This window comes from Astyanax mexicanus, chromosome 23, assembly GCF_023375975.1.
Source record: "Astyanax mexicanus isolate ESR-SI-001 chromosome 23, AstMex3_surface, whole genome shotgun sequence".
In the NCBI taxonomy this organism is placed as follows: Eukaryota; Metazoa; Chordata; class Actinopteri; order Characiformes; family Acestrorhamphidae; genus Astyanax; species Astyanax mexicanus.
Genome location: NC_064430.1, coordinates 16,329,521 through 16,355,249, shown reverse-complemented (window position 1 = coordinate 16,355,249; position 25,729 = coordinate 16,329,521). Strand labels below are relative to the sequence as shown.

General features: G+C 37.2%; 1 protein-coding gene across 5 annotated transcripts in view; it reads right to left on the bottom strand.

Annotated features, from left to right (window-relative positions):
- The window catches only part of il1rapl1b (interleukin 1 receptor accessory protein-like 1b), a 614,338-nt gene that overhangs the window by 50,113 nt on the left and 538,496 nt on the right, over nt 1-25,729 (bottom strand). For all 5 annotated transcript variants that reach the window (XM_049471050.1, XM_022668225.2, XM_022668228.2 and 2 more), the window contains 2 exons: nt 19,836-19,968; nt 1,303-1,448 (listed from right to left, as the gene is read on the bottom strand). In XM_049471050.1, coding sequence (XP_049327007.1) covers nt 1,303-1,448; nt 19,836-19,968 — 279 coding nt within the window. The remainder of the gene's footprint in view (nt 1-1,302; nt 1,449-19,835; nt 19,969-25,729) is intronic.

Sequence of the window (25,729 nt, the reverse complement as noted above, 5' to 3'; positions counted from 1 at the left end):
CCTGCTGAGTACTGTCTAAGGTTTCTTAAACAAAATAAATGATTGGGATCTTCAATTGATCTAATGGGTGGGGCTCTGGTGGGGGTTGCAGAATGAAAGGTAGTGTCTGGGTGATTCTATGTACCTTTTCTTTATTGTGATGTAACAATAAGTTTCTTTAATTTTACTAAATTGAAAACATCTGGAATATAATCAAGAGGAAGATGGATGATCACAAGCCATCAAAACAAGCTGAACTGATTGAATTTTTGCACCAGGAGTGGCATAAAGTTCTCCAAAAGCAGTGTTTAAGACTGGTGGAGGAGAACATGCCAAGATACATGAAAACTGTGATTAAAATCAGGGTTATTCCACCAAATATTGATTTCTGCACTCTTCAACTCTTCTTTTTGTCATTTTTTATTTTCTCCAAATACATAATGCTCTAAATGACAGTATTTGTATTTGGAATTTGGGAGAAATGTTGTCTGTAGTTTATAGAATAAAACAACAATGTTCATTTTACTCAAACATATACCTATAAATAGCAAAATTAGATAAACTGATTCAGAAACTGAAGTGTTTTTTTTTTCCAGAGCTGTACAAATGTACACAAAAATGTGAGGTTTGCATATGTCCACCCATAGTATATGTAATTTCTTATCTTTGACTTTGAATTTAATGTGGTTAGACCTGTTTAATTTAAAAAAATAATTAGAATCATTATTTTTTAATTTAAGTGTCAGATTAAGGCAGAGTATCTGCAGTCCCTGAGGAAGCTGATGCTATTTATCCCTCTGGGCTTAACAAACGGTGCAACTCTGGTGCACTGGTGCAATTTGAAATGTGATGTTTCATAATGTTTCTTTTTATATCGATGCAATATTATATAGTGTAGATGTATGATTCAAACAATTGCTAAATGTAGACACTGCCCATAGGACACATGTTTCTGGATGGTGGGCTATCCTGCAGTGAGATAAAAAACACTGAGGTGTTTAAAAACTCCAGCAGCACTGCTGTCGGCACTGGTGTTGAGAATGAATGACCCATCACCTAAATAAGAGCTGCTCTGTGGTGGTCTCTCCTGTGGGGGTCATGACCATTGAAGAACAGGGTGAAAGAAGGATAATATTAATACAGTCTGCAGATAAACTGGTACTACAGGACTACAGTCTGCAGCTATAGAACTACAAAGATCTCCTATATGCTCTGTGGTGTTGATACGATGGACAACCAGTGCAGAAACAAAGAGGTGGCCATAATATCCTGACTGGACTGTGAACATTTTAACAGTGCAAGTTGTTTTATTTGGTTTCTTACCCCGTTTAGTGAGCTGGATGTTCGCCTGTCGTCTGCCATTTCCATTTTCCACGTAACAGGAGTAGTTACCCAGATCATTTTCCTCTACAGCATCAATGGTCAGCGAAATGGACACTTCCTGTTCCCCCAAGTGCTCTCGTAGAGTTCTACACAGAAAGACACAGAGGAAGGACAGCACAGTTAAGTTAAGTGACTAGAAATAAGCACACTGTTATGATACACATATTTTCTTTTGAGTAAAATTTTTGAGTGTTATTTTAATGCTTTCCAACGGCGTACAACAACGAGGGAAATCATATTAGCTTGGTTAGTCAGCCGAGTCGCATCATGAGGCAGTGTGAGGTTATAACCGTTGTCTCTGATTGGTAAATGTATCCACTAATGAATTGGTTATTATAAGACATCGCTGCACAGCAGTGAATATGAAAATTGGTAGACGTAGTGGATGCAATGTACACAAATTGCAAATAGCAGTTGTGTATAGTTTTGTTTAACAAGACCGAATTAACGCATATAACAACCATAAAGTGCAACAGCTCTTAAACAGGCATTCAAAACTTCTTTGAGCTGGGTTTAAGCACAGTGTAAAATAAGGGCTTTCCAACTACACTACAGTACCAGTGTAAAGTTTATTTATTGTATTTTCCACATTGTAGATTAATATTTAACACAACTAAACAATTAAGGAACACATATGGGATTACATATTAAACATAAAAGTGTTTGGCCTCCACAATCCCCTGATTGTGAAACCCTAATTTTGAGATGGATGAGCTGGAGCTTCACATCGTGAAGGAAAAGCAGTAACTATTGTTCAGCACCTCCAGGAACTCCTTCCTTCAAGACGCTGAGAAAACTATTCCAGGTGACTCAAACTCCCAAGAGTGTGCAGATCTGCCCTCAAAGATAAATCTAAAGTACAAAACATATTTGGGTTTGTTTAACACTTTTTGTTTATAATATAACAATTCTGCATATACAATTCTGTTCTTGTACAGCTTTAATATAGTCTTCAAAATTAAATTTACAATGTAAGAAAACTCACTGAATGAGACAAGGTGTTTTCAAACTTTTGACTGGTACTGTATTTATTTGGTAAATTTACTCTTTCCCATGCCTACAATACTATCACTGCTGGCTTAAAAGGAAGTAGGCAGTGAATATACCTGTAAACAGCGCCCCCTCAGAGCCGTAAATATTGTAGTTGGTTGTGCTTAGTTTGAGGTTTTGTTATAACAGTACACTACCTTGCATTTGAAATCTCTAAATTCTTAATACAAGGCATAAAAAGACAGAAAAAAACTATTGTATTTAACATGTACTGTCTCATTAAGGCCTTTTTAAAGATAAATGAACTTTTAAAGCTTTTTTGAGACTTTTTAAGAAGCACTCTAAAAAGCAGTCACTCTGTTTAATGCTTTCCAACAGCGAGATCACTTGAGCTATCTAGCTGTTTTAATAACCCATATGTAAATAAAAAATTGCTGCACTGGAATGTTAAAAATTCCTTAAAGTGTCTGTCCCTACTAAGCTAGTGATGGTGATAAATTTACACAGCTTTGGTTAATGAACCTTACTGAAGCTCAGTGATTACTTATAGCCAGCTCACCTGTTTCCATAGCTGTAGTATATTGTTTGCATGCTGTTGTGTTCTATATCCGGCAACCCAAATGTGGAAATGGGACTGGGGAATTGGTGGTGGGCATGTTTGGAGGCTACAGTCACAAAGTTACACACTTAATCTTAATCTTAATATGATTAACATATTGATCATGTTATTAGTTGGTAAATAAGGGCCTTCATTAACAAAAAGTATTTTTTTAAGGATGCATATACAGCGTACAACAACGAGGAAAATCACATCAGCCTGGTTAGTCAGTCACATCACGAGGAAAAGTAATGTTATACTCTGGCTGTTCTCTCTGATTGGTAAATATATCCACTAATGAATTGGTTATTATATATGTACATAGTGAACAGCAGCTGTGTGCAGTTCTGTTTAACAAGATAAAAGTAACGCAGATAACACCCATAACGTGCAACTGTTCCTGAGTGGGCTGTGTATTAATGAGCATTTGGGTAAGGAAGTAAGTAATAAGAATATACTGGGGGCTATATAAATCAGCACTGAGATAGCAAAGCTTATTCTCGCACGGTGGGGAAGATTACTCTATAATGAGGTTTGGAAGGGGAAAAAAACAGCTTTTCTTAGCAGCTACCATGGAAACTAAGTCTGGTTGGAAAAAAAAGGAGAAAAAACACAATATTCTATAAAGTAAATGAATCTCTCTCTCTCTCTCTCTCGATTTTTCTCTTTCGCCCTTGCTCACTCGCTCACTCCCGCTCTCCCCATTCCTTTCTGTTTACTGATATTTCCGTCACCATTGTGGTGCCGTCGATGGCGCACGGGACTAATAACACAGGACAGATGAGTGCCAGAACACCAATGTATTGTATCGTGTCCTCCCCGGAGGACGCTCCAGTTCGTTTAATAACGATTAATCACAGCCACTCCGGCGACACGAGCGCGGGGAGTAAATCAGACAAATTACAGCGCGCAGGCCGTGGGAGAAGAGCTAATAATGGCTGAAATGTTGCCGCTCTTCTCGTGTACCCATCACCCGCTGCTTCTATTCGGAGCTTTTTATGCTGACCTGGGACTGGCCCCCTCTTCATAAGATGCTAATCTATTATAGAAGAAGAGCCGAGCACTGAAGTGACCTTACCGGGGCAAATGAGGCTTTACAGCTATATATATATATATATAGCTGACTCCACCCTCAGCTCAAGTTAAAAAAAATGCTAAAAAATATTAGAAGTAGTTTGGGAGGGGCACTGGGTGATGTATGGGTTTAGAGGCAGGGCAGGAGGGAGAGCTGATTGGGCTGAGCTACAGCAGCAGCAGTGTGCCTCTGATAGTGGGTAGATGGCTGTATGTCACCAGGGGGCGGTATAATTGACTGAATGTGTCCACACACAAGAAACAGAACAGATTCTGTTTTCCTGCCCTCTGTACTGCAGCATTTATACACTTACACAAAGTACGTTACATTTTTTTAATCATAATAACTATAAAAAGACTCAATTTAGCTACCAATGTGATTAAACTTTTAGCGATTTCTTACGTCCAAAATGGAACAGTTATGGTAAACATTACTCATGGCCATTGCTAGCAACTAGCTAGTGTTAGCTATTTAGCTGTTTGTTTCCTTACCATTAACTGGCCATTTCACACACTCGCTTGCGCATTTCCTACTTTTTTTTATTATTAGGCGCAGTTATAATCCTTTAATTTCTTCCAAAAATCCACTGTGTGCCTGATGTGTAAATTCTACCAGTCAGGAATTAAGGAGCAGTAAAGCCCCTCTGCTGAAGTACAGCGTTACAAAGGAGTTTCTGTAAAGTTTCTCCAGTGCTAAGGGTCAGTGCAGCGGCATTAGCATTAGCATTAGCCACTAGACGTTTAGAGGTGGGTATATTGGACTGTAGTCTGTGTGTTTACAGTATTAAAACAGGCTACATGGTAGGAACTGCTAGCTGATAGCACCCTGGGTTACTGAATTGCACTGCTAATCAGGTCTGACTAGTGCTGTTAACTGTTGCTGGCTATTGCTGCTTACCACACCTGGCTAGTGCTGCTAACTGTGACTGGCTAATCACTTGCTAACCACGGCTAGTGCTCACCTTTGGACAAAATAGTGGAATTTTAAGCTTACTGTAAATAAATAGAAGAGCTTTACTCACCCAAATAAACAGTTTTCAGGAGAGAAATCTGTGTAGATTAACATTCAGCACTCCTTTGACTTTTAAAGAAATGTTTTTTTTTTAAGAATTACAGTTTTGTTTACTTAGGGGCCCCCCAGCAGCCAGACCTGCTGAACTAGAAGGGAAACATGTCGACATTCTTACTAGTGTCGCTTAATGTGATTCTTAATCTAGTGTGCTTTATGTATAAAAAATAGACCAGAAAATAGACATTCATTGATACAAAGCCTTATATTCTTATATTCTTATATTGTGGTGCATCATACTAAAGTATACAGACCCACAATCCACTTCTATCATTCAATTCATCAGCAAACTAAAAGTGTTTTCAGTGTTATGTCTACGTGTCTACTGTTACGTTGTGTTTCCTTGTTGTGTTACTGTACAGTATATTACACTGTATTACCGTATGTATTAAGCTCTGTGTCTTTGCCGCAGCTCCTCGCAATGCCGCGTGCTCACACACTGCCAGAGGCTGGGTGACAAACTCGCCTTAGGATCCATTTTAACAAACTGACAACTGCATACTTCAGAGATATGCTGACACACCAATCTCAGCGTATAAGCTAAGTGCAAGAGGTTTCGTTTATGGCAGATGGGGGATACTGCACCCTACTGTATATACAGTATATATATGTGTGTGTCTGTGTGTGTATATATACACACAAGTCTTTAAAAGCCTTAAAAATGCATTTATTGTTAAAGACAGTCCTCATTTATTATTAAAGGACCGTTAATGATTATACTTTCTGTAGTAACTAAAAACATGATCAGAATGTTTAATCAGATGTTAAGATCAAGATTAAGTGTGGTACCTCATATAAACTCTGTGTCTGTAGCCTCCAAACCTGCCAACTGCCAATCCCCCAGTCCCATTTCCACATACCGGGTTGCCGGGTATAGAAAACTTAAGCAAACAAACAATTTGCTCCAGCTATGGAAACAGGCGAGGTGGCTATGTTTTTCTTCTGAACAAGTAATCACTGAGCTTCAGTAAGGTTCACTAACCATAGATTTTTATCACCAGCACTAGCTTAGTAGGGATAGGCACTTCAAGTATGTTCAACATTCGAGTGCAGAATTCATACAGCTTTAGAGTGGCTTTTAAAAAGTCTAAAAAAAAAACTTAAAAGTCAATTTATCTTTAAAAAAAGGCCTTATTCAGACAGTAAACAGAAGACAGTAAATACAATTGTGTTTTTCTATGGTGTCACATCAATGTCAGAAGTTAAGGGCGCAAAGTCGGCGGTGCAAAAATAACAGGTGGAAAAAATTAACCTTTTTTTTGCTTGCTAGTTTCTCATTTGAGCTCACAATTTACACACGCAAAATTTTAAAACAGGCTGGTTAACTTTTTTCAGCTGCTATTTTTGCACCCCTGACTTGTATTTTTGTGTCCTCGACTTTTGACATTGATGTGACGCCATATTTTTCTGTCTTTTTATGCATTGCATTTAGAATTTCCAGATATCGTATGCAAAATAGTGTACTGTTATAACAAAACCTCAAACTAAAATACCAGTCAAGTTTGGACACACCTTTTCAGTGTTTTTTTTTGTTTCTTTTTATCATTTTCTACAATATTTTTATACCCCTTGGACTTTTTCACATTTTGTTCCCCTACAACCATAAACCTAAATTTATTTTATTAAGTATTAAGATTTTAAGTGATATACCAACACAAAGTAACGCATAATTGTGAAAACGAACGGAAATGAAAGTTTTAATCAAATAAAAATCTGGAACAAACCCCACTGGAGGCAGCAAAAGACTTGAGACTGGGAAGGAGATTCTCCTTCCGGCAAGACAATGACCCTAAACGTACAGCCAGAGCTACAGTGGAATGGTTTACAGATCAAAGAATATTAATGTGTTAGATAGAATGGTCCAGTCAAAGTTCTGACCTAAATAACACAATGAAAATTGCAATTGCAAGACAGAGGCTATTTACCCAACCTGGCTGGGCTTGAGCTATTTTGTATTTTGTAAAGAAGAATAGGCAAAAATCTCAGGCTCTAGATGCTCAAAGCTGGTAGAGACATACCCCAAACCATGTGCCTCTGTAGTTGCAGTGAATGGTGACTCTACTAAGTATTGATATAGGGGGCTGAATATCTTTGCACGTCACAATTTTCAGATATTTATTTGATTAAAATAACAAACCAACAAAACCATGTATAATTTTTGTTATACCTCACTATTGTGTGCTACTTTGTGTTGATCTATCCCCTAAAATCTCAGTAAAACACATTTAAGTGTGTGCATACTTTTGCAAGCCACTGGACAAAAAGAAGCCTGCAGATGTGTTTATGAAAACCAAATTGAGCAAAACAGAGATAATATAGTACTTCTTTCATCTTTAAAAAAAAAAAGGTTTGTGAAGATCAGTAACTGACCTAAAAAAACTCTGATAATCAAAGGCCCGCTTAGATGATGCACTGATTTCACAGCAGGGCCCTTTTGGCATTATTAGGCCACTGTAGCCGAGCGTAACCAATGAGGAGCAGAGCAGCAGATGCAGCATTGCATTGTGACAGAGGCAGCTTAAGGAGTATTACAGTAAACATGTGGAGAGCTCTCTCTTCTCTCTCTTCTCTCGATCTCTCTCTATTTCGACTTCTATTTCTCGCTCATTCTCCCTCTCTATTAGTTCTCTGGTTGTTCAGGCATCAGGGTCGCTGAGGGTGGTGGATAAAGCTGGGCTGATGGCTTTTTAGAGTGCACTTGTCCATGTGTAGCACTACAGGCTTAAAGTGGCATTTGAAAAAAAAAAAGCTGTCAGAAACTCTGGGGAGGTCAAGCCTGCTGAGAGCCGGGTATAATCTTCTGCAAGGCTTTTTTTTTTTAGCTTTGTTTTAAAACATCTTAAGACATTTTGTCAGTCGTGTGTCGGAAGAAAAGGCATCTGTGAGAGTGTTAGTGTCTGTAAGTGTGCATTTGCACAGAATAACCTGTAATTTCACGACTAACTATCCACACCATTCTAGCCCTTTGTAAAAAGATTTTCCCCAGTACTATCCACAACCAGGACTGATTACTGCCAGACCTGTAGAATCAAGAAATCACTTAAATAGAAGCTGTCTGACAACATGAAGCAGCTAAAAGATCTCAAAAACAACACATTATGCCCCGATCTGAAGAAATTTAAAAACAAATGAAAAAAAAACAAAGTCATTGATCATCTGGCATGTCTGGCAAAGGTTGTAAAGTCATTTCTAAGGCTTTGGGACTCCAGCACAGTGACCACAGTGAGAGCTATTATTCACAAATGGAGAAAACATGGAACACTGGTGAACCTCCCAGGAGTGACCGGCCAACCGAAATTATTCCAAAAGGGCATGAACAACTCATCCAGGAGATCACAAAAGACCCCAAACAGCTTTTAATGGTTCAATAATAAGAAAGAGACACTGCTGACCAAAAAGGACACAATGGCTCATTTCACATTTGCCAAAAAAAAAACATCTTGATTTTCACACATGCTTAAGCCATAGAGTTGCTATGTTCTTACAGCCACCAAATGTCTTGTATTCTTTCAGGGCATTCCCCAAATTCTAATCCACAGCAAATCTGACCCACCCTCCTCTTTTTGTCATTGTTTCATTACGTGCTTCTCTCATTCACTCCTATTCATTTTTGCACATGCCAAAGCCATAGAGTTTTATCTTGTATCTGTAATCTACAGCCATTCTGACCAGCAATGGCATAAAAGGAATCAAAGCCAAACCTATAGTGAATTAGAACAACATTTGCGAAATTACAGTTAATCACAAACAAACAAAATACATTTAATCTGTACTTTAGTTTATTATTAGTTAAATCCAACCACAGGTGACTTTACAACCTAAACATGTTACTCCACATTACATTTACTGTTGTTAGAAAAAATTATGCTTGCAATGTCTGAATTATATACATATGACAGAACACTGATCAGTTATCACCTAATATTTAAAATAAAATAACAACAGATTTGCTTATTATTATTATTATTATTATTATTATTATTATTATTATTATTATTATTATTATTATTATTATGTATTGGCTAAGTATAAGTTCTGTACTTACATTTTCTCCACTCTTTAAAAAAAAACTCAGTAGTGTTGGGTCCTGTGTTTTTAATTTTGTCTACTGAAAACACTTCTTACGATGGTGTCCTTTTATTCAGCAATGTAACTTTACATTTCATAGAGATTTTTGGCAGCAGTTAATATGAACGTTAGATAAGCCAAACCCATCCAATCTGTAAACAGAACAAGACATTATCCAAAAGCCGTTTTTTTTTTTTATTGTAGTATATTGTTATTGTTGCGATGCATTGCTCTCATCACTGACCTCACCTGTGAAGCCGCTGTTGTGCCGAATTCAGCACCCCTGTCAGGAAAAGCACCCCCTCTCGAGAGAGCGCACCCACATCTTCTGGGCTTTTACTTTACTTAGAAAATGGAAATACCCAAGATATACTTTTTCTAAGCTACTGTGACTCGTAAGAAATAAGGAAAAAGAAACGTCACCTGCAGCCTCTCCCGAGAAGGGGTGCTTTTCCTGGGAGGGGGTGTGCTGCACCATAGTAGTGTCTAAATCTGCACCCCTGCTATGAAACGCACCCTTTTTTGGTAGCACGTATGCACCATCTTCTTGATAATTGTTTTAGCTAACTTTAAATAGAAACACGCTCCCAAAAGGAGGGGGTGTTTTTTATGGTGGGTGTGCAGATTTTGGTGTGCTTTCAAAATGAAAGTTTATGTTAAAACAATTTCTGCTTTTTCTGTGGTATCATTTTTGTGGGGGCAAATCCACCTCCTTTTAATATTCTGATAATCCCCACTGGTTCCTAATCCAATGCTGACCAGCACTCTTCCATTTTTTCTTTTTCATTTTCCCATTTCATTCATTCTGCACATTTTTTTTAGATATTATTGTTATTTGTATTTGAGTTTTTCATACTCCCCCAACTTTTTCTTAGGGTATACACCCTGGGAATGATACATCTATATGTAACTCAAGCAGGTAAGAGTGGAGTGCTTGTGTGTAGTTGTGTTGTGAGGCAGCTCAAGTCCTTGACACTGCAGGCAATATGAACAGTAACCCTCAAACACTCACCCACACATCATAGAAAGCACTCGTGCAGAATTATACAGAGCACTGGCATCTACCTATAAATAAAATTATTTCATATCTCTCAGCATCATGCCCTGTCCTTTCAGTGGAAAACAGAGACACACACACACACACACACACACAGGCCCACCCACACACAAACAAACACTAACACCAACACACAAGCACACATATACACAATCATGTGTCAAAGAGTAATAACCAAGGCCTCGGCCGCTCTTTGGAAAGAAGCTTCATGAGATCAGTGGAATGGAGACTGGAGCTTTGATGGCTCTGCTGCAGAGTGAGCTACAGTGAGAGGGTCTCTCAAGGGGGCTGTGATTGACACGTCTCCAGAGGGTAGCCGCACTGCGAGTGCACTGTTTGATCTCCAGTATGGCACCATGCCACAACCTACAGCTGAAGATGATAGTTGGGAACGTGCTGCTGCTGCTGCTGCTGCTGTGCAGTGAAGCTTCAGGGCTGGGCTTATTTCATTAGGCTTAGATTAGCAGCGTAGCCTTTTTTTGCTAAAAAAAAAAATGCTGAAATGCAATGCTGTATAGAATTCTATGGGTTGCCCACTGCAGGAACGACGGGTGAATACTGCTCAGTGCTCAAGGTAACACACACACACACATATCTCCCTGCCTTTTCCTGAATATAGGCAATCTGTCAAGCTGTCAGTCAACATATAAATGCACTCCACTCTCTCTCAATCAACTCTTCCACTGGCATTTCTCTACCTCCTCTCTCCTTCAGCTTCTCTCCTTCTCTTTTTCTCCCTCTCCATCCTCTCTTCCCCTTCTCTCCTCCTCCTCTCTCTCTCTCTCTCTCTCAGCCCTGGATCGATCTCAAAATTTGGACTCTGCAACCCTGGCCTTTGGCAATGATTTAAATGAGTCTGCGGGAATGAATGGATTCCAGATATACTGTACTGTATATATTTACTGCATCAAATCTTGCAGTTATTAGTAACATAGACATGTTTCCATTTATATATACAGTACAGGCCAACAGTTTGAACACACCTTCTCATTCAATGCGTTTCCTTAATTGTCATGACTATATTTACATTGTAGATTCTCACTGAAGGCATCAAAACTATGAATGAACACATGTGGAGTTTTATGTACTTAACAAAAAATGACCTGGCCTCCACAGTCATCGGACCTGAACCCAATCCAGATGGTTTGGAGTGAGCTGGACCACAGAGTGAAGAAGGCAAAGAGCCAACAAGTGCTAAACACCTCTGGGAACTCCTTCCTTCAAGACTGTTGGAAAACCATTTCAGATGACCACCTTTTGAAGCTCATTGTGAGAATGATGCCAAGAGTGTGCAAAGCAGTAATCAGAGCAAAGGGTGGCTATTTTGAAGAAACTAGAATATAAAACATGTTTTAAACCTTTTTTGTTAAGTACAAAACTCCACATGTATTCATTCATAGTTTTGATGCCTTCAGTGAGAATCTACAATGTAAATAGTCATGAAAATAAAGAAAACGCATCGAAAAAGAGAAGGTGTGTCCAAACTTTTGGCCTGTACTGTAAGTTAAAGCAACATTATGTAACAACATTTCTTTTTTGCAAAAAATAGCAAATTCAAATTCATTGTGTCACTCCAGAGACTCAAAATAGGGAGAATAGCACCTCGATCATTGCTACACTGCTAACTGCACTATGTAACTTTGGTGAAACAGTCCTCAGTCCGCATTCTTCTTTTTGGTATCTCTCAGCTTGTCCAGGAATGCACGTGTAAAGTGTGTCCTTTATACATAGTTCAAAGCACAGATTCAGATAACTAATACACAAATAAACAAATTCAATGTCAGATACCAAATATTAAGTTTGATCATTGATTGGTGTGTGGGAGAAGATTATGCTGGAGAATCAATGTTAAAATTAGTCTTTTGCTACATAAATTGTGAGCACATATTGTAAATTATACCACAGTGGCCAAGAGGCGTTTTATATGTTTCATTATCAGCCGGTAATGCACAGTAACTGAAGCTCTCCATGTATTACTCCGACACATACAGGTAACCTAGCAAAGATGCAGCGCTTACAAGCCAAACAGCATAGCTACAAACAGAGCAGCAATGGAACTATTTTAACTCAGAGTGTTTTTTACCAAACAGATCGTATTTCCTCATCCTCTTTAACTCAAAATCGTTCAATAAACAGAGATAATGGAACTGTGGTATAATCTCAATAATACACTTGAGGTTCGTGCTATGACATGTAATATTGGCACTGCTGGTGCTGCAGTCGTAGGCACAAGGCCCTCTTGTGTATTATTGCTAAAATGACACATTTTGTGAAGAAATGAACATAGATAATAGCGTAGATAAAAGCAGAACTATGTAGCCTATAAAGGGATGTTTAAGCTGCAGATTTATGATAAGAACACTAGTGTAATCCATGTAAGGAATGCTGCTAACTGCACTATGTAACTTTGGTGAAGCAGGCAAGACAACGCTCCCAAGAACTATGTTACACTGTGTAACGTCATGATGTATGTATTTCTGTGAAATACTGCAATATTATTTTTCCGCCTCAGTCCGCATTCTTCTTTTTGGTATCTCTCAGCTTGTCCAGGAATGCACGTGTAAAGTGTGTCCTTTATACATAGTTCAAAGCACAGATTTAGATAATAAATATACAAATACACACATTCAGGGTCAGATACCAAGTATTAAGTTTAATCATTGATGTGTGTGTGGGAGAAGATAGCTAGCTTATTATGCTGGAGAATCAATGTTATAAATCAATTTTGTATAAAAGGCATGAACATGTAAGTGTAGTTAAAAGCAGAATTATGTAGCATATAAAGTGATTCACATTTCACATTAAAATGTCTTTAAAATGGTACTTAAACTGTTGTTTCTAAACACTGTTTCTATCATTTTAAATACGATAGAAAAAGCTATGAAAAGAAATAACCTTTGACTAGTTTCTGGAAAATAATCGACAGATTTGTCGTCACCCTAATTAATTAGTTGTAATATGAATATTTTCGCTTGTCCAGAAATGCAGGTGTAAAGTGTGTCCTTCAGAGGTTGCTCAAAGTGTAAATTTCACATCCCAACTATAAGAGGAGCCCAGGAGCATGAGATACCAACATAATACTGCTTTAATAGTGTCAAGAAAATAAATAATTTTATACAGAATATGATTATAGTGAATGGATCAAAGAGAATGTTTTCAAAAAATGCCATGCAATGATCTCTACATTGAATTCCACTGAATTTACGAAATGCTTTTTTTATTTATATTTTTATTATGATTATTTTTTGCTTGTTTTGCATGCAGGTTTGACAGCACATATGCTTAGCCTGAAAACAATCCAGGTGAAACACTGAAACACAATTTCCCCCAGGCACCAAAATGTGCAAAATGATGATGAAAATGATAGTATTGTAGCTTTTTTCAAATTTTGCTACCGTGGTAATTTTCTCGTATGGGGAAAACTGCACAACCTTGCTGTCATCTTTCATTCCCTCTACTTTACTCTCTCTCTCTCTCTCTTTCACCCTTGGTACCATCTCCAGTCCCTAATTGGTCGGATTTTCCCCAAGGCCAGTGGTTGGTGTTTTGCCGCTCCAGTGCTCTAAGCCTTGCTGGCCTAACAGAGATATGTTTCTTAAATGTCACTCCATTGACCGACTCATTTTCTCTCTCTTCTAGCTGCCTGTCTGACCCTGTTTTGATGTTAACCTTTGCATTAGCTTTCATTTGCTGTGCGTGAGGAACAATGGGCACGTCGGGTGGGGTGGTTTGTGTATGTGTAGCAGTGCAGAATAAAGACTAGGAGAAACTCTCAGGAAAGCTGATGTGTTTTTGGCTTTTTTAATTACTTAAAAACATCAGTCTTTTGACAGCAAGTCAGAAAGGCTAATAAAATGAATCAATCACATTTGTCTGTGAGCATGTTTGTGTGTGTGTATGAGTGTTGCGGTATACGTGTGTGTGTGTGTTTAGAGGGACACCTTTAAGCATGTAGAGTCCTCCCTAAAACCACCACCACTAACTAACTCACCATCAGTGTGTAGTCATGCCCTCCAAGCCTACCTTACCTTAGATATTCAGCTATATTCTTTTAGCTAATTGAACTTTAGATTTGACCTAAAATGATACTTTTTCAACTTTCCTGAATTAAAACAGCAAGTACAGCCCAATATTGTGTGTTAATTCTGTTTAGAATTTTGTAGAAACATTGCACATAGCATGACATGATCCCAGTAATTTTTGCTAGCTATAATAAGAATATTATACCTATATATTATACCTTTTACACATTGCCAAAATAAAATAATAAAGACATCCCTATATTTTGTGTGTATAAATTATTATTATTTTACTCAAAATTACCAAACATATTTTGTTTGTTGTACTTAATATACTTAATGTAATTACTAAAGTAGTAATAGCTCAAATATAGTGCAGCATTTCTGCAACCTCATTATTAAGTAATGTCTGTTTTAAATAAAAAAAAATGATTTGCTAATTTAACTTAAAATTACAAACATTAAGTGCTAGTTTTATTTACAAATATAGTGCAGCATTCCTGCAACCTTATCATTAAGTAATGTCTGTTTCATGACTTAAGATTAAAATGATGTTAGTTTCACTTAAAAATATAGTGCAACATTTTTGCAACATTATTAGTAACTCATGTCTGTTTTAAGATTTTTTATAAAAATTACAAAATATAAAAATACAGTGCAGCATTTTTGCAATCTAATTATTAAGTAATGTATGTTTTTTTTTGTAAAAACAATCAAAAATGATTTTCTACTTTAAAAAAATTATGTGCTAATTTTACTTAAAAATATATTGCTGCATTTTTTGGAACATTATTATCAATTAATGTATTTAAATTTTTCTTTCTGTAAAAATAACCAAAAATAATGTACTAGTTTTACTTAAAAATATAGTGCAACATATTTGCTACATAATTATTAATAGTTATCATAGTTATCATAGTTATTGATTAATTATACATGTGCCAGTTTCATTTAGCTAAAAATCGTAAAACAGTTATTACTTAATAATAAGGTTGCAAAAATGTAGCACTATATTTTTAAGTAAATCTAACATAATTTTATGTAATTTTTACTAAAAATCTTAAAACAGACATTACTTAATTATTAGGTTGCAAAACAAAATTTGACTTGTATTTTTAAGTATAATCCACAAAACATTTTTGGTCATTTTTACAAAAAATCTTAAAATAGACATTACTTAACTATTAGAAAGCAAAAATGTTACACTATATTTTTAAGTGAAAATAGCTTATGTTTTTTATTGTATGCGATGGAAAGTAAGTACAACTCAATTAAACTTAACTAAGTAAATAAGTACACCTTTAAGTACAATTAAGTATAGTAGACAGTGGGCACGTCGGGTGGAGTGGTTTGTGTATGCCCTGCATGTGTGTGTGTGTGTTATGTATGAGTGTGTGTAACAGTGCAGAATAAAGACTAGGAGAAACTCTCAGGAAAGCTGATGTGTTTTAGGGCTTTTTTAATTACTTAAAAACATCAGTCTTTTGGCAGCAAGTCAGAAAGGCTAATAAAATTAATCAATCACATTTGTCTCTGAGCATGTGTGTGTGTGTGTGTGTGTGTGTGTTGCTGTATACGTGTGTGTGTGTGTGTGTAGAGGGACTCCTTTAAGCGTGAAGCGCTTCAAAAGCATCAAAGACCAATTTCACGCTCATAATATAACGTCATTCAGAACAAAGACTTTTCTGTATAAACGCTCCTTTACCTCATTGCTCACTGTAGCCGAGCGCTGCGGAACACAATCACTTCCTCTACTGTAGGCGCACAGATTATATCAGGAATAAGTGTTTTTGCTAATGAAAGGAGCTGAGACAGCACGTGATCGTGAGAGCAAAAGAGAGCTAGAATGAATCAAATGAATGGATTAACGAGAAGAGGCAGCGTTTCAGAAAAATCAGCAGTGGCATTAGCACTCACTCCCATCTGACACTGACCTTTCAGCTTAATGTATAAATATTTAAAGCAGCAGTCCTTGCATTTTTCCTTTTAAACTGTAAGCAGTAGTATTTCTGAGTGCGGAGAGGACAAAATATTCCAATAAATGGCTTTAATGTGCTTCTAGGACGATCCCTGCGAAGATAAGACAAATATATTAGCGTATTTTCTGGTCTATTTTCATACATAAGGCATGCTGGATTATAAGGCACATTAACCCTTAGAACCCTGCGGACGGATTGTCCGTCCAAAATCACACCTTGTGTTCTCAGCTTAATTACTCAGGAATCCCTTCACATATTAACATAACCCATATACGAAATTACTCTTTCTAAAAATAGGGATGACATCCCAGTGCGGTAAAGCATGTACAAGAAACCCATTGAAAAAAAAACAAAAAAAGTGAGATCTCCTTCCCCAACCAATATTATTTACCTTTAGTCCTTCAAACATATTTATATGATGTTTCAAACCAAATAATATCAGTAAATGAGTCAAAAGTGTCCACAGAAAAAGGGTGAAACTACCTGCTTTACTCAAACTAAAGCTAGGTATGCTGCACACTACTTCATATAGTTTTTATTTTACACATACACATTTTTACTAAGCAGTTTTTTTGCACTGAACCTTTTTATTTATTTAGACTAAAAAGTTTACATTTTTGTAAGTAGTTTTCTTTGTGTGTTCTGATCAAAATACTGAAAGGCATAGGCTGCTCTGAGTGTCAGGTTTGTAGTTTTTATCTACATGTATCCTAGAGGTGTGATTATGAAGAAAAATAACTCCTCTTGATGCTCTCCATGTATTTTATCAAAGTAATAAATCATGTAATAAAATCAGCAATATTTTTATGCTTTCTGCTCATACACACTCTAGTCTAACCATTTTTGAAAAGATATCTTAGGTGTGAATATATTTAAAGTCTATACATTAAAAAAAAAAAAAAAAAAAAAAACAGGCGCTTGGTAAAATTTTGACCAAAACATGATCAGTTCCAGGAAAATATAACAATTCTGCTTCCTTTTACATTTTAAATGATTATATTTTTGAGCAGCCGTATGGCTTCTGGAGTAAAAGAGCTCAGGGCATGAGGCTGTCTGTTATAATTACTGTGTTATAAGACCTGAGAGAGGAACTTACAAAAACGAGGAAAAAACACAGCCCAGGGTTCAAAGGGTAAAGCAGCACTAGTAAGAATGTATACTTGAAGTGAACAAGGGTGTCGCCATGTTTCCCTTCTAACAAAACTATCATTCTTATCTACACAGATTTCTCTCCTGAAAACTGTTTATTTGGCTGAGTAAAGCATTTTTGGTTATTTACAGTAAGGTTAGAATTTCAATATTTTGTCCAAGGGTGAGTGCTTAGCATGTTTAGCAAGTGCCCCAGTTAGCGCTAGTAAATTCAGCCCGACAGCTCTACACTGAGGAACCCTTAGTGTTCCGGTAACCCAGGCCGCTAACAGCTAGCTTTTCCTCCCATGTAGCTTGTTTTAACACAGAAAACATGGAGGCTACAGTCCAATATACTCACCTCTGAACATTGAAAGAGTTAGCCCTGCAGTTAGCGGCTAATGCTAATGCTGCTCTAGCCTCGGTGCTCAAAAACTTTATTGATAACTCACCCTTATAACGCTGCACTTCAGCAGAATGGCATTACTGCTCTTTAATAACTGACTGGTAGAACTTTGCTTCATACGTTAAATTATAAGTTATTGAATACACATCAAAATATACAGCTCTGGAAAAAATTAAGAGACCGCTTTAGTTTCTGAATCAGTTCCTCTGATTTTGCTACTTATAGGTTTATGTTTGAGTAAAATGAACATTGTTGTTTTATTCTATAAACTACGAACAACATTTCTCCCAAATTCCAAATAAAAATATTGTCATTTAGAGCATTTATTTGCAGAAAGATGCAGAGCTTTCAGACCTCAAACAATGTAAAGAAAACAAGTCCATATTAATATTTTTAAGTTTTGAAGCTTCAGAAATCCATATTTAATGGAATAACCCGGGTTTTAATCACAGTTTTCATGCATCTTGGCATGTTCTCCTCCACCAGTCTTACACACTGCTTTTGGATAACTTTATGCCTGCTCTCCTGGTGCAAAAATTCAAGCAGCTCAGTTTGGTTTGATGGCTTGTGATCATCCGTCTTCCTGTTGATTGTATTCCAGAGGTTTTTAATTTGGTAAAATCAAGTGGTCTCTTATTTCTTTTTCCAGAGCTGTACGTTTCCATTATTAAACTGCTGCTGCCATTAAAACTCAGCATGCATTTCATGCATGTGGAACTCTGCTCATTTTTACACTTCAAGTAAAGCCCCAGACCCCATAATATTAATGTCCTCCCAGTTTCCAAATCAATCCTACACCCTCGCTTTCATCTCCATTTCATCTCCAAGTCTTCAGACTTTGTGCTGGGTCTCTGGTGGCTCGGACGACCCTGATCTGGTGTGTTTGAGCCTGTCAGCACAGGGTACCCTCAGTCTTATCACGCTATGATAAAGATTGCATGCAGGCCTTACATTATTAATAGGCGGAATAAAACATTAATAACAATCAGAAGAGGAGCAGCCATCTCTGGCTAACCTTGCTCTCAGAAGGAGTCATCCCACAGTAACCCTGTCCTCAACTCCAGCCTGTAAAAGTGATATTTGCACTGACTGCAACAAGACGTTTGTCTCAGCTCATTCTGTAGAGTTGCCACGGTAAGCTCCACAATCATTACTGTGACCTGTGAGCTGTGATTTCTGTACTGACTCTATTCACACTGTATGGCACACTAAAAATACTTTAATTTTCCTAAAAATCGACAGTGCAACTTATATACGAATTTTACAAGTCAGGTTGTAATGAGCAGTAAAGCTACTTTGATGAAGTACAGTGTTATAAAGGAGATTTAGTTTCTGTCAAGTTTCTCCAGCACCAAGGCTGAAGCAGTATGAGCATTATCCATGCGAGAATATATCGAACCGTTGCCTGCACATTTACCGTGATAATACTGTGTTAAAAGGCGGGCCAAACCGCTTGCTGATAGGATGATAGCGCCCTGGCTTACCAGAATACTCAGGGTTACTCAGTGTAGTGCTGTCGGGCAGCTTTTACTAGCGCTAAGCACTGCTAAAAGCACTAAAATACTGGACATCTAAACTTACTGTAAGTAAACGGAATTGCTTTATTCACCCAAATAAATGGTTTTCAGAAGAGAAATCTGTGTAGATTAACATTTAGGACTCGTTTTACTTTAAAATATTATTATTATTATTATTTTTTGTTCTTAAGAATTACAGTTTTGTTTAACAAGGTGCCCCAAGTGAGAAACATGACGACACCCTTGCTCCTTACTAGTGTCGCTTAAAGTGCGCCTTATAATACTTATAGTCCGTAAAATACAGTACTTTGATTTTTTATGTTATAGAAGATTGTTTTTATTTGCTAAAGCTTTTGTTTGCAACCAAAAATGTAAAAATGCCATCAGGCTACAGGTGTGCAAACTTTTGCATATATTGCTATTGGATCGAAGATAATTTACCGTAGGTATCATAAAATCAGCTGCATGAGCTTTTACACTCAAATGCCAAAAGGAAGCTGGATACTGATGAGGAGGCGAAATTCTATATACTAGCCAGAACCCAGTGAACAGAATACATTTGTCTCACTTGATTTCGCTCTCTCTGATCCGACTCTCGTCCAGATCTTCAATGAACTTCTCGCCCTTCATCCAGTAGATGAGTGGACTCACGTCGCCGCTGTAGCCAAAGAACGCTCGACACGTCAGGTTCACTGGACTGCCTGCAGATAGAAAAGCACACAGCATGTCACATTCCCTGTCAGCATAGAGCAGACCATCATTCAAAGTCATGCAAAGACTGTGAGTAGCTGTTCAAAAATGTATGAATAAAACACATCTTTTCGATGGTTTCCAATCAAGAGGCTGGAAAAAAGATCAACTTTTTTTTTATTATACTGTATACATTAGGCCCGGGCGATTATTAAAACATTAATCCAAACTGTTCAGAACATTTAACCAAATGAATCTTAATAAATAAAAACAATTTCTTATTATTTTTTAGCCATATTGCCCAGCACTAGTTGTGTGGGCCTTTAAAGTTCCTCGAGCCACAGTGTCACTTGTGTACTGCAGGAACATTATATTATCAAGGCAAGGCAAGAGCAGTGGATCACAATGAAAACTGTCCATGTTAGCAAACAGCAGCTTGAGTTGGTGATATCTGTATTCCCTACTGTATCTACTGTAACTGTAGATTACTGTAGAAACCCAATCTAATTTCCGAGTTAAGTGAATATATAGTATTATGATCATAAAATGCTCTGTCCATCGTTAATTGTTGTTAACGCTTGTTAATTAGTCGAAACTGAGGTAAAATGTCCAATGTTATTTGTTATATTAATTACAGGTCATATCAGTCAGTGCTATTGTATGTTTTTTTCTCTTAATAAATTGTTGGTCATAACTATTGGACAAATATTACTATTGTTTCTATATTTTTTTTCTGTTTACAAAAATGTAGTGTAAATTTGTGAGTCCAATTTTTATGATGTTTGGGCTAATAGAAATGCTGCAAAATAACTTAGAATAGTATCTTTTTTTTACAGTAACATTTGGCTTATTGCTATCTTGGGAACGGAAAACAAAGGTGCGTCACTGACTTTTTTTTGTAAACCCTGACAACAGTCAACCCTCAGATGTTCATTGCTATCTTGGCAACAGGAACTTTGCTGTTCCTTTAAATGACCTGCTAAATGACACCTACACAATGTGAAGAAGCTGAAGCGCTGTGCAATTAATAAAAAATCTGGCAAAGTCAGAGCACACGTGGCTCTTAAAGGGAATGGCATGTGGCACACGGATTGGTTTATTACACGTAACGCCCAAAACATAATCTGGATTAATTAAGATAATTAATAGTTTTGTATGTTTTGCTTGGTTTGAGCCGCAAAAAGCTTACTTTTCCCGTCGTTTCGATAGCAAAGACACACTGATACGGCCTAAATCCAGCTGCAGCTCGCCCAAACTTAGCTAAAATAGCACCCATGATGTTAAACAGAAAGGAACACCATTGCTTTGGATGCCATGGGTTTGGGTTTTGCACATACAGCAGACACATATTTATTCTAGGAGCAGCATAAAATGACAACAGGAAAAATAACAAATAATAACAAAAATAGAGCAGTGATGTATTTATGTAGTGCCCACTTCCGACACAGGCAACAACTGAGTGTAGCAATCGATGTGTAATAGCATAAGGTTCAGACGTAGGGCTAATAATGCTGCAAATGTGCTGTTTGTGACAAGGCCAATTTCCTTCGGACTCATTCTTTACAACACCGTCCTCTATCACTCAATATCTCGCTTGGAGACATTCACTCGTAGCCTACTTAAGCTATTCTCAAATATTGACTAAAGCTGACATGTAAACACTGTTTGTAGGCCGACGTTTATCTCGAGTTGATGTACACATAGTTTTTTCAGACCCATTGGGTTGTGCATGGTCTGATTCTCTATTTGTTTGTGATTAAAATGCATATATGATCAAATTAATCATCAAAAAAATAGAAAAGATAGTTGCACTTAGAAAGAAGGAAGATAAAGGGTACAATACAGAGCAACAATAAATGATACACAGATTTAGACAGATATGGGTAGTGTGCTGTATATTGAGTTTTACAAACAGAAGCAGTGTGTAATGAATGTGTAGGCCACGTCCACATGAATCCGGATATTTTTAAAAACCGAGTTTTTTTTTTTTTTACTTTGTCCACACAAGCAGCGCTTTCAAAAATATCCCTGCCCATGCAAAAACGCCATACCAACCAAAAACGCTGAAATGAACAGGGATTTTCTAGACATTCTGAAGTTTTCTGGCAACTCCTCAGCAACAATTAGACTATAAGGCTTTTAGGGGGTCCTAAGGGTTAATTAGAGGGTGATAAATCATCATTTTAAGCACTTCTATCTGAACATTGTCTTGTATTTTGGTTTAAATTATGCAGCTGAGAATTATAATGATGTCATCAGTGGTGATTAAAAGTCAAAAGCTGATGTCCCAGGTGTGATTACAATGTATATTATATCAAAGTTAGTATCAGAGGCTTTTGTCTCTGTTTTTTTTTTTTTTTTTTAATATCTTCGTCCATACGATCAGCGTTTTCAAAAATATCCCCGTTCACACCACACCACTCAAAAACGCTGAAATGAACAGGGAATCTCTAGACATGTGGAAGTTTTCTCGCAACTCCTCAACAACAATTACGGTAATTAAGGTTCGTAGGTTACCTCTGCACATTTTGGTGCCTTCGTTGTGTTCAGTAATGTGAGAGTTACATTAAATTAAGCTGTAAACATGTTATTAACATGGGAGAACAGAACCAATCCAAGCACTGTCCCTGTTTCAGGCTCATTCTGAACCGGCTAAGCTAATTTAAACAAAAAGTAAACATTTCATGTTTTTCTTCATAGTTTGGATGACTGTAGTATTAATCTACAACGCACAAATAGTTAAAATTATGAAAAAAAACCCACTGAATTTATGGTGTGTCTAAATTTTCGACTGGTACTGTATATCACAATATTTGTTGTAGGGATTCTTGGCAGTTTTTGTGGCTTTCATACAGTTTCAGATTGTTCATGTCAATAATATCAGAAATAAGCTAAGCTAAGCTAATTAAAAAAACAAAAAAAACAAAGCAGACATGCACACACTCGCTGCGTGACATCAGTGTTTTTAGAAAGCTTAGTTTTCCGCATCCACACGACTCCACTGGGCACAGTACAGTCAAAATGCAGACAAAAACTGAGGTTTTTAAAAATGACCGGATTCATGTGGACAGGGCCTTAAAGTTGTAGAGGTTCCTAATGGTGTCTCCATAATCCATCCCATGCAGATTAAATATCCTTGCAGATTTTGCTGTAGGGCTGGAGTGAGTGTTGATCCAGTGGGGCATCCAGTAGCATCCCATATATTTTCAGTTGGTGATAGGTGATGTTTGGTGATATAGCAGTGTGTAGATGAGTATTGTCCTGTTGTAATAAATAGCACATCGAGACCTTATTAACATAACGTTTGGCTGTTAAACAGCTTGCAATGAATAAAAGACAATTTAACAGACTTTTTGCCTGTTACAGCCCAGTGTTACATTAAGAGGGTCCTGCATCCAGTGGTCTGAACTTTTCTGTTTTTTTTTTCTGCACAATTCCATCAGGACAATGCTCATCCACATGTTGCTGTAGTCTCAAAAGCTTTCTCAAGAGATACAGATGTTATCCTATTGGTAGCTGTATGGGCAGACCTATCTACGAGTGAAAATGCTGTAGTATCCTCTGCTGAGACGCGCAAAGAGCAGTGCTGTTAAGATACGAACGCGCCAAAGTCAGAGCTCACCTGGCTCTTAAAGGGAATGATAACTTGCACACTGATTGGTTTATTTCATGTTACACCCAAAACACACCCATGATTAAGTAAGAAATTTAGTTAATGCTTTTTGCGCTTTTTGAGCTGTGCAAGGCATATTTTTGGCACCAAAGACACACTGACACGCCCACAAATCTGGCATTGTGCCATAGATCGCTATGGCCATTGATTGTTCCGGGTAACTTTTTTTAATCTTACCTTCCTTTTAAATAGCACTGCAATATGGTTACATACTATAAAAAAAGGGTTAATCTACAGTTACAGTGGATACAGTGCAATCTGTTCACATGGACAATTCAGTCCCTTTTTTATGAGTGTAATTTTTCTTTTTTTTTTTTAGATGATGATGATGAGTACTTCTAGTACTTCTACGCCGCCGCTGGCTGTTCCATCACGGAGCAGCCTCTGAGCTACAGCTGACAGTGATTCATATGAATCTTTAGTTTCTGGGGCAGAAGACAGAAGAGTGTGCACTCTAAAGCTGAATCATGTCTGCTTATGTTAAGGTTAATGCGCTGATGCTCACCACCGAGAGTGGCACTGTGGGTCACCTTTGACCCCACGTACCACATGAGAGGCTCGGATGCCTGAGACAGACTGTTGGGTACGCGTGTGTGTGTGTGTGTGTGTGTGTGTGTTTTTAGAAGTTACATGCTACTCATGATGCATATGTGCTTTAAATAAACCAATACAGCAGAAGCTCCCTGAGACTTGGCACACAAAACAGATGGAGACTATACTGCAAGACATGTGCACACATATGCATACTACACATGCTACACACATTCATGTGTATACACACATACAGCTCTGAATCAGTTTCTCTGATTTTGCTATATATATGTTTATGTTTAAGTAAAATGAACATTGCTGTTTTATTCTATAAACTACGGACAACATTTCTTCCAAATTCCAAATTTGGAAGATTTAGAGCATTTATTTGTAGAAAATGAGAAATGGCTAAAAACATGTTCATAATCATAAAGTTTAAGAGTTCAGAAATCAATATTCGTTGGAATAACCCTGGTTTTTAATTACAGTTTTCATGCATCTTGGCATGTTCTCCTCCACCAGTCTTACACACTGCTTTTGGATAACTTTATGCTTTTACTCCCAGTGTAAACATTCAAGCAGTTCAGCTTGGTTTGATGGCTTGTGATCATCCATCTTCCTCTTGATTATATTCCAGAGGTTTTCAATTTGATAAAATCAAAGAAACTCATCATTTTAGGTCTCTTATTTTTAAGAGACTTTTTTTTACCAAATGTTCTGCACAGCATGGACAAAAGTATATGTGTGTATATTTCTGTGTATAAAAGTATATATCTGTGTATAAAAGTATATTTCTGTGATGGCAAGTCAGTGATTCATTGCAGCATTGCATTTTACATTACATTAAATTACATTTGGCATATGCTTTTGTCCAAAGCGACTTACAATAGTGCTGTACATTATAGGGCGTTTTCACACCTGTAGCTTTAACACAGGGCACTGAAAACGTAGATGTACACATAGTAAACGGAGTCGCACAGCTGCGAGCAGTGAATGCAGCACAGACCACGTGTGTAAACAGCATGAAGCAGAGACAAGCGTTTATACACAGCTATGGTAATTAGTGTCTTGCCAATTTTTTTATCAGATTGAGTTCAAACATATTGTGGGTTTACAGCGTATGGAGTCTAATCCTACACCTACCCCTAACCCTAACCCTAAATCTAACCTAAACCTTAACCTTAAACCAACACTAAAATTTAACCTTAACTCAAACAGTGTTATCTTTGAATTATTTGAAAGTACAGCACAAGCCCAAGTGTATTATTATGTTTAGATACAAAAATACAGTTTTATTAGTATAGACATTCATTTGAAATGTATTTTATTGCCTTTGAAAGTTAAAACACACATGAATTAAGAAAGTTTATTTATATTCTTCACATTTTGAAATATGACAGATTTTACACACATATTAAATGAATGCTGTTGCTAGGTTACCAGAGAACAAGATGAAGCGACTGAGCAATTTTAGAAATGCAGTAAGGAGAGCCAATATCAGGAGATTCAGGAGTGCCACTCACGCACATCATTCCTCTCACTCATCATCATTCTGCAAGGTCAGAAAT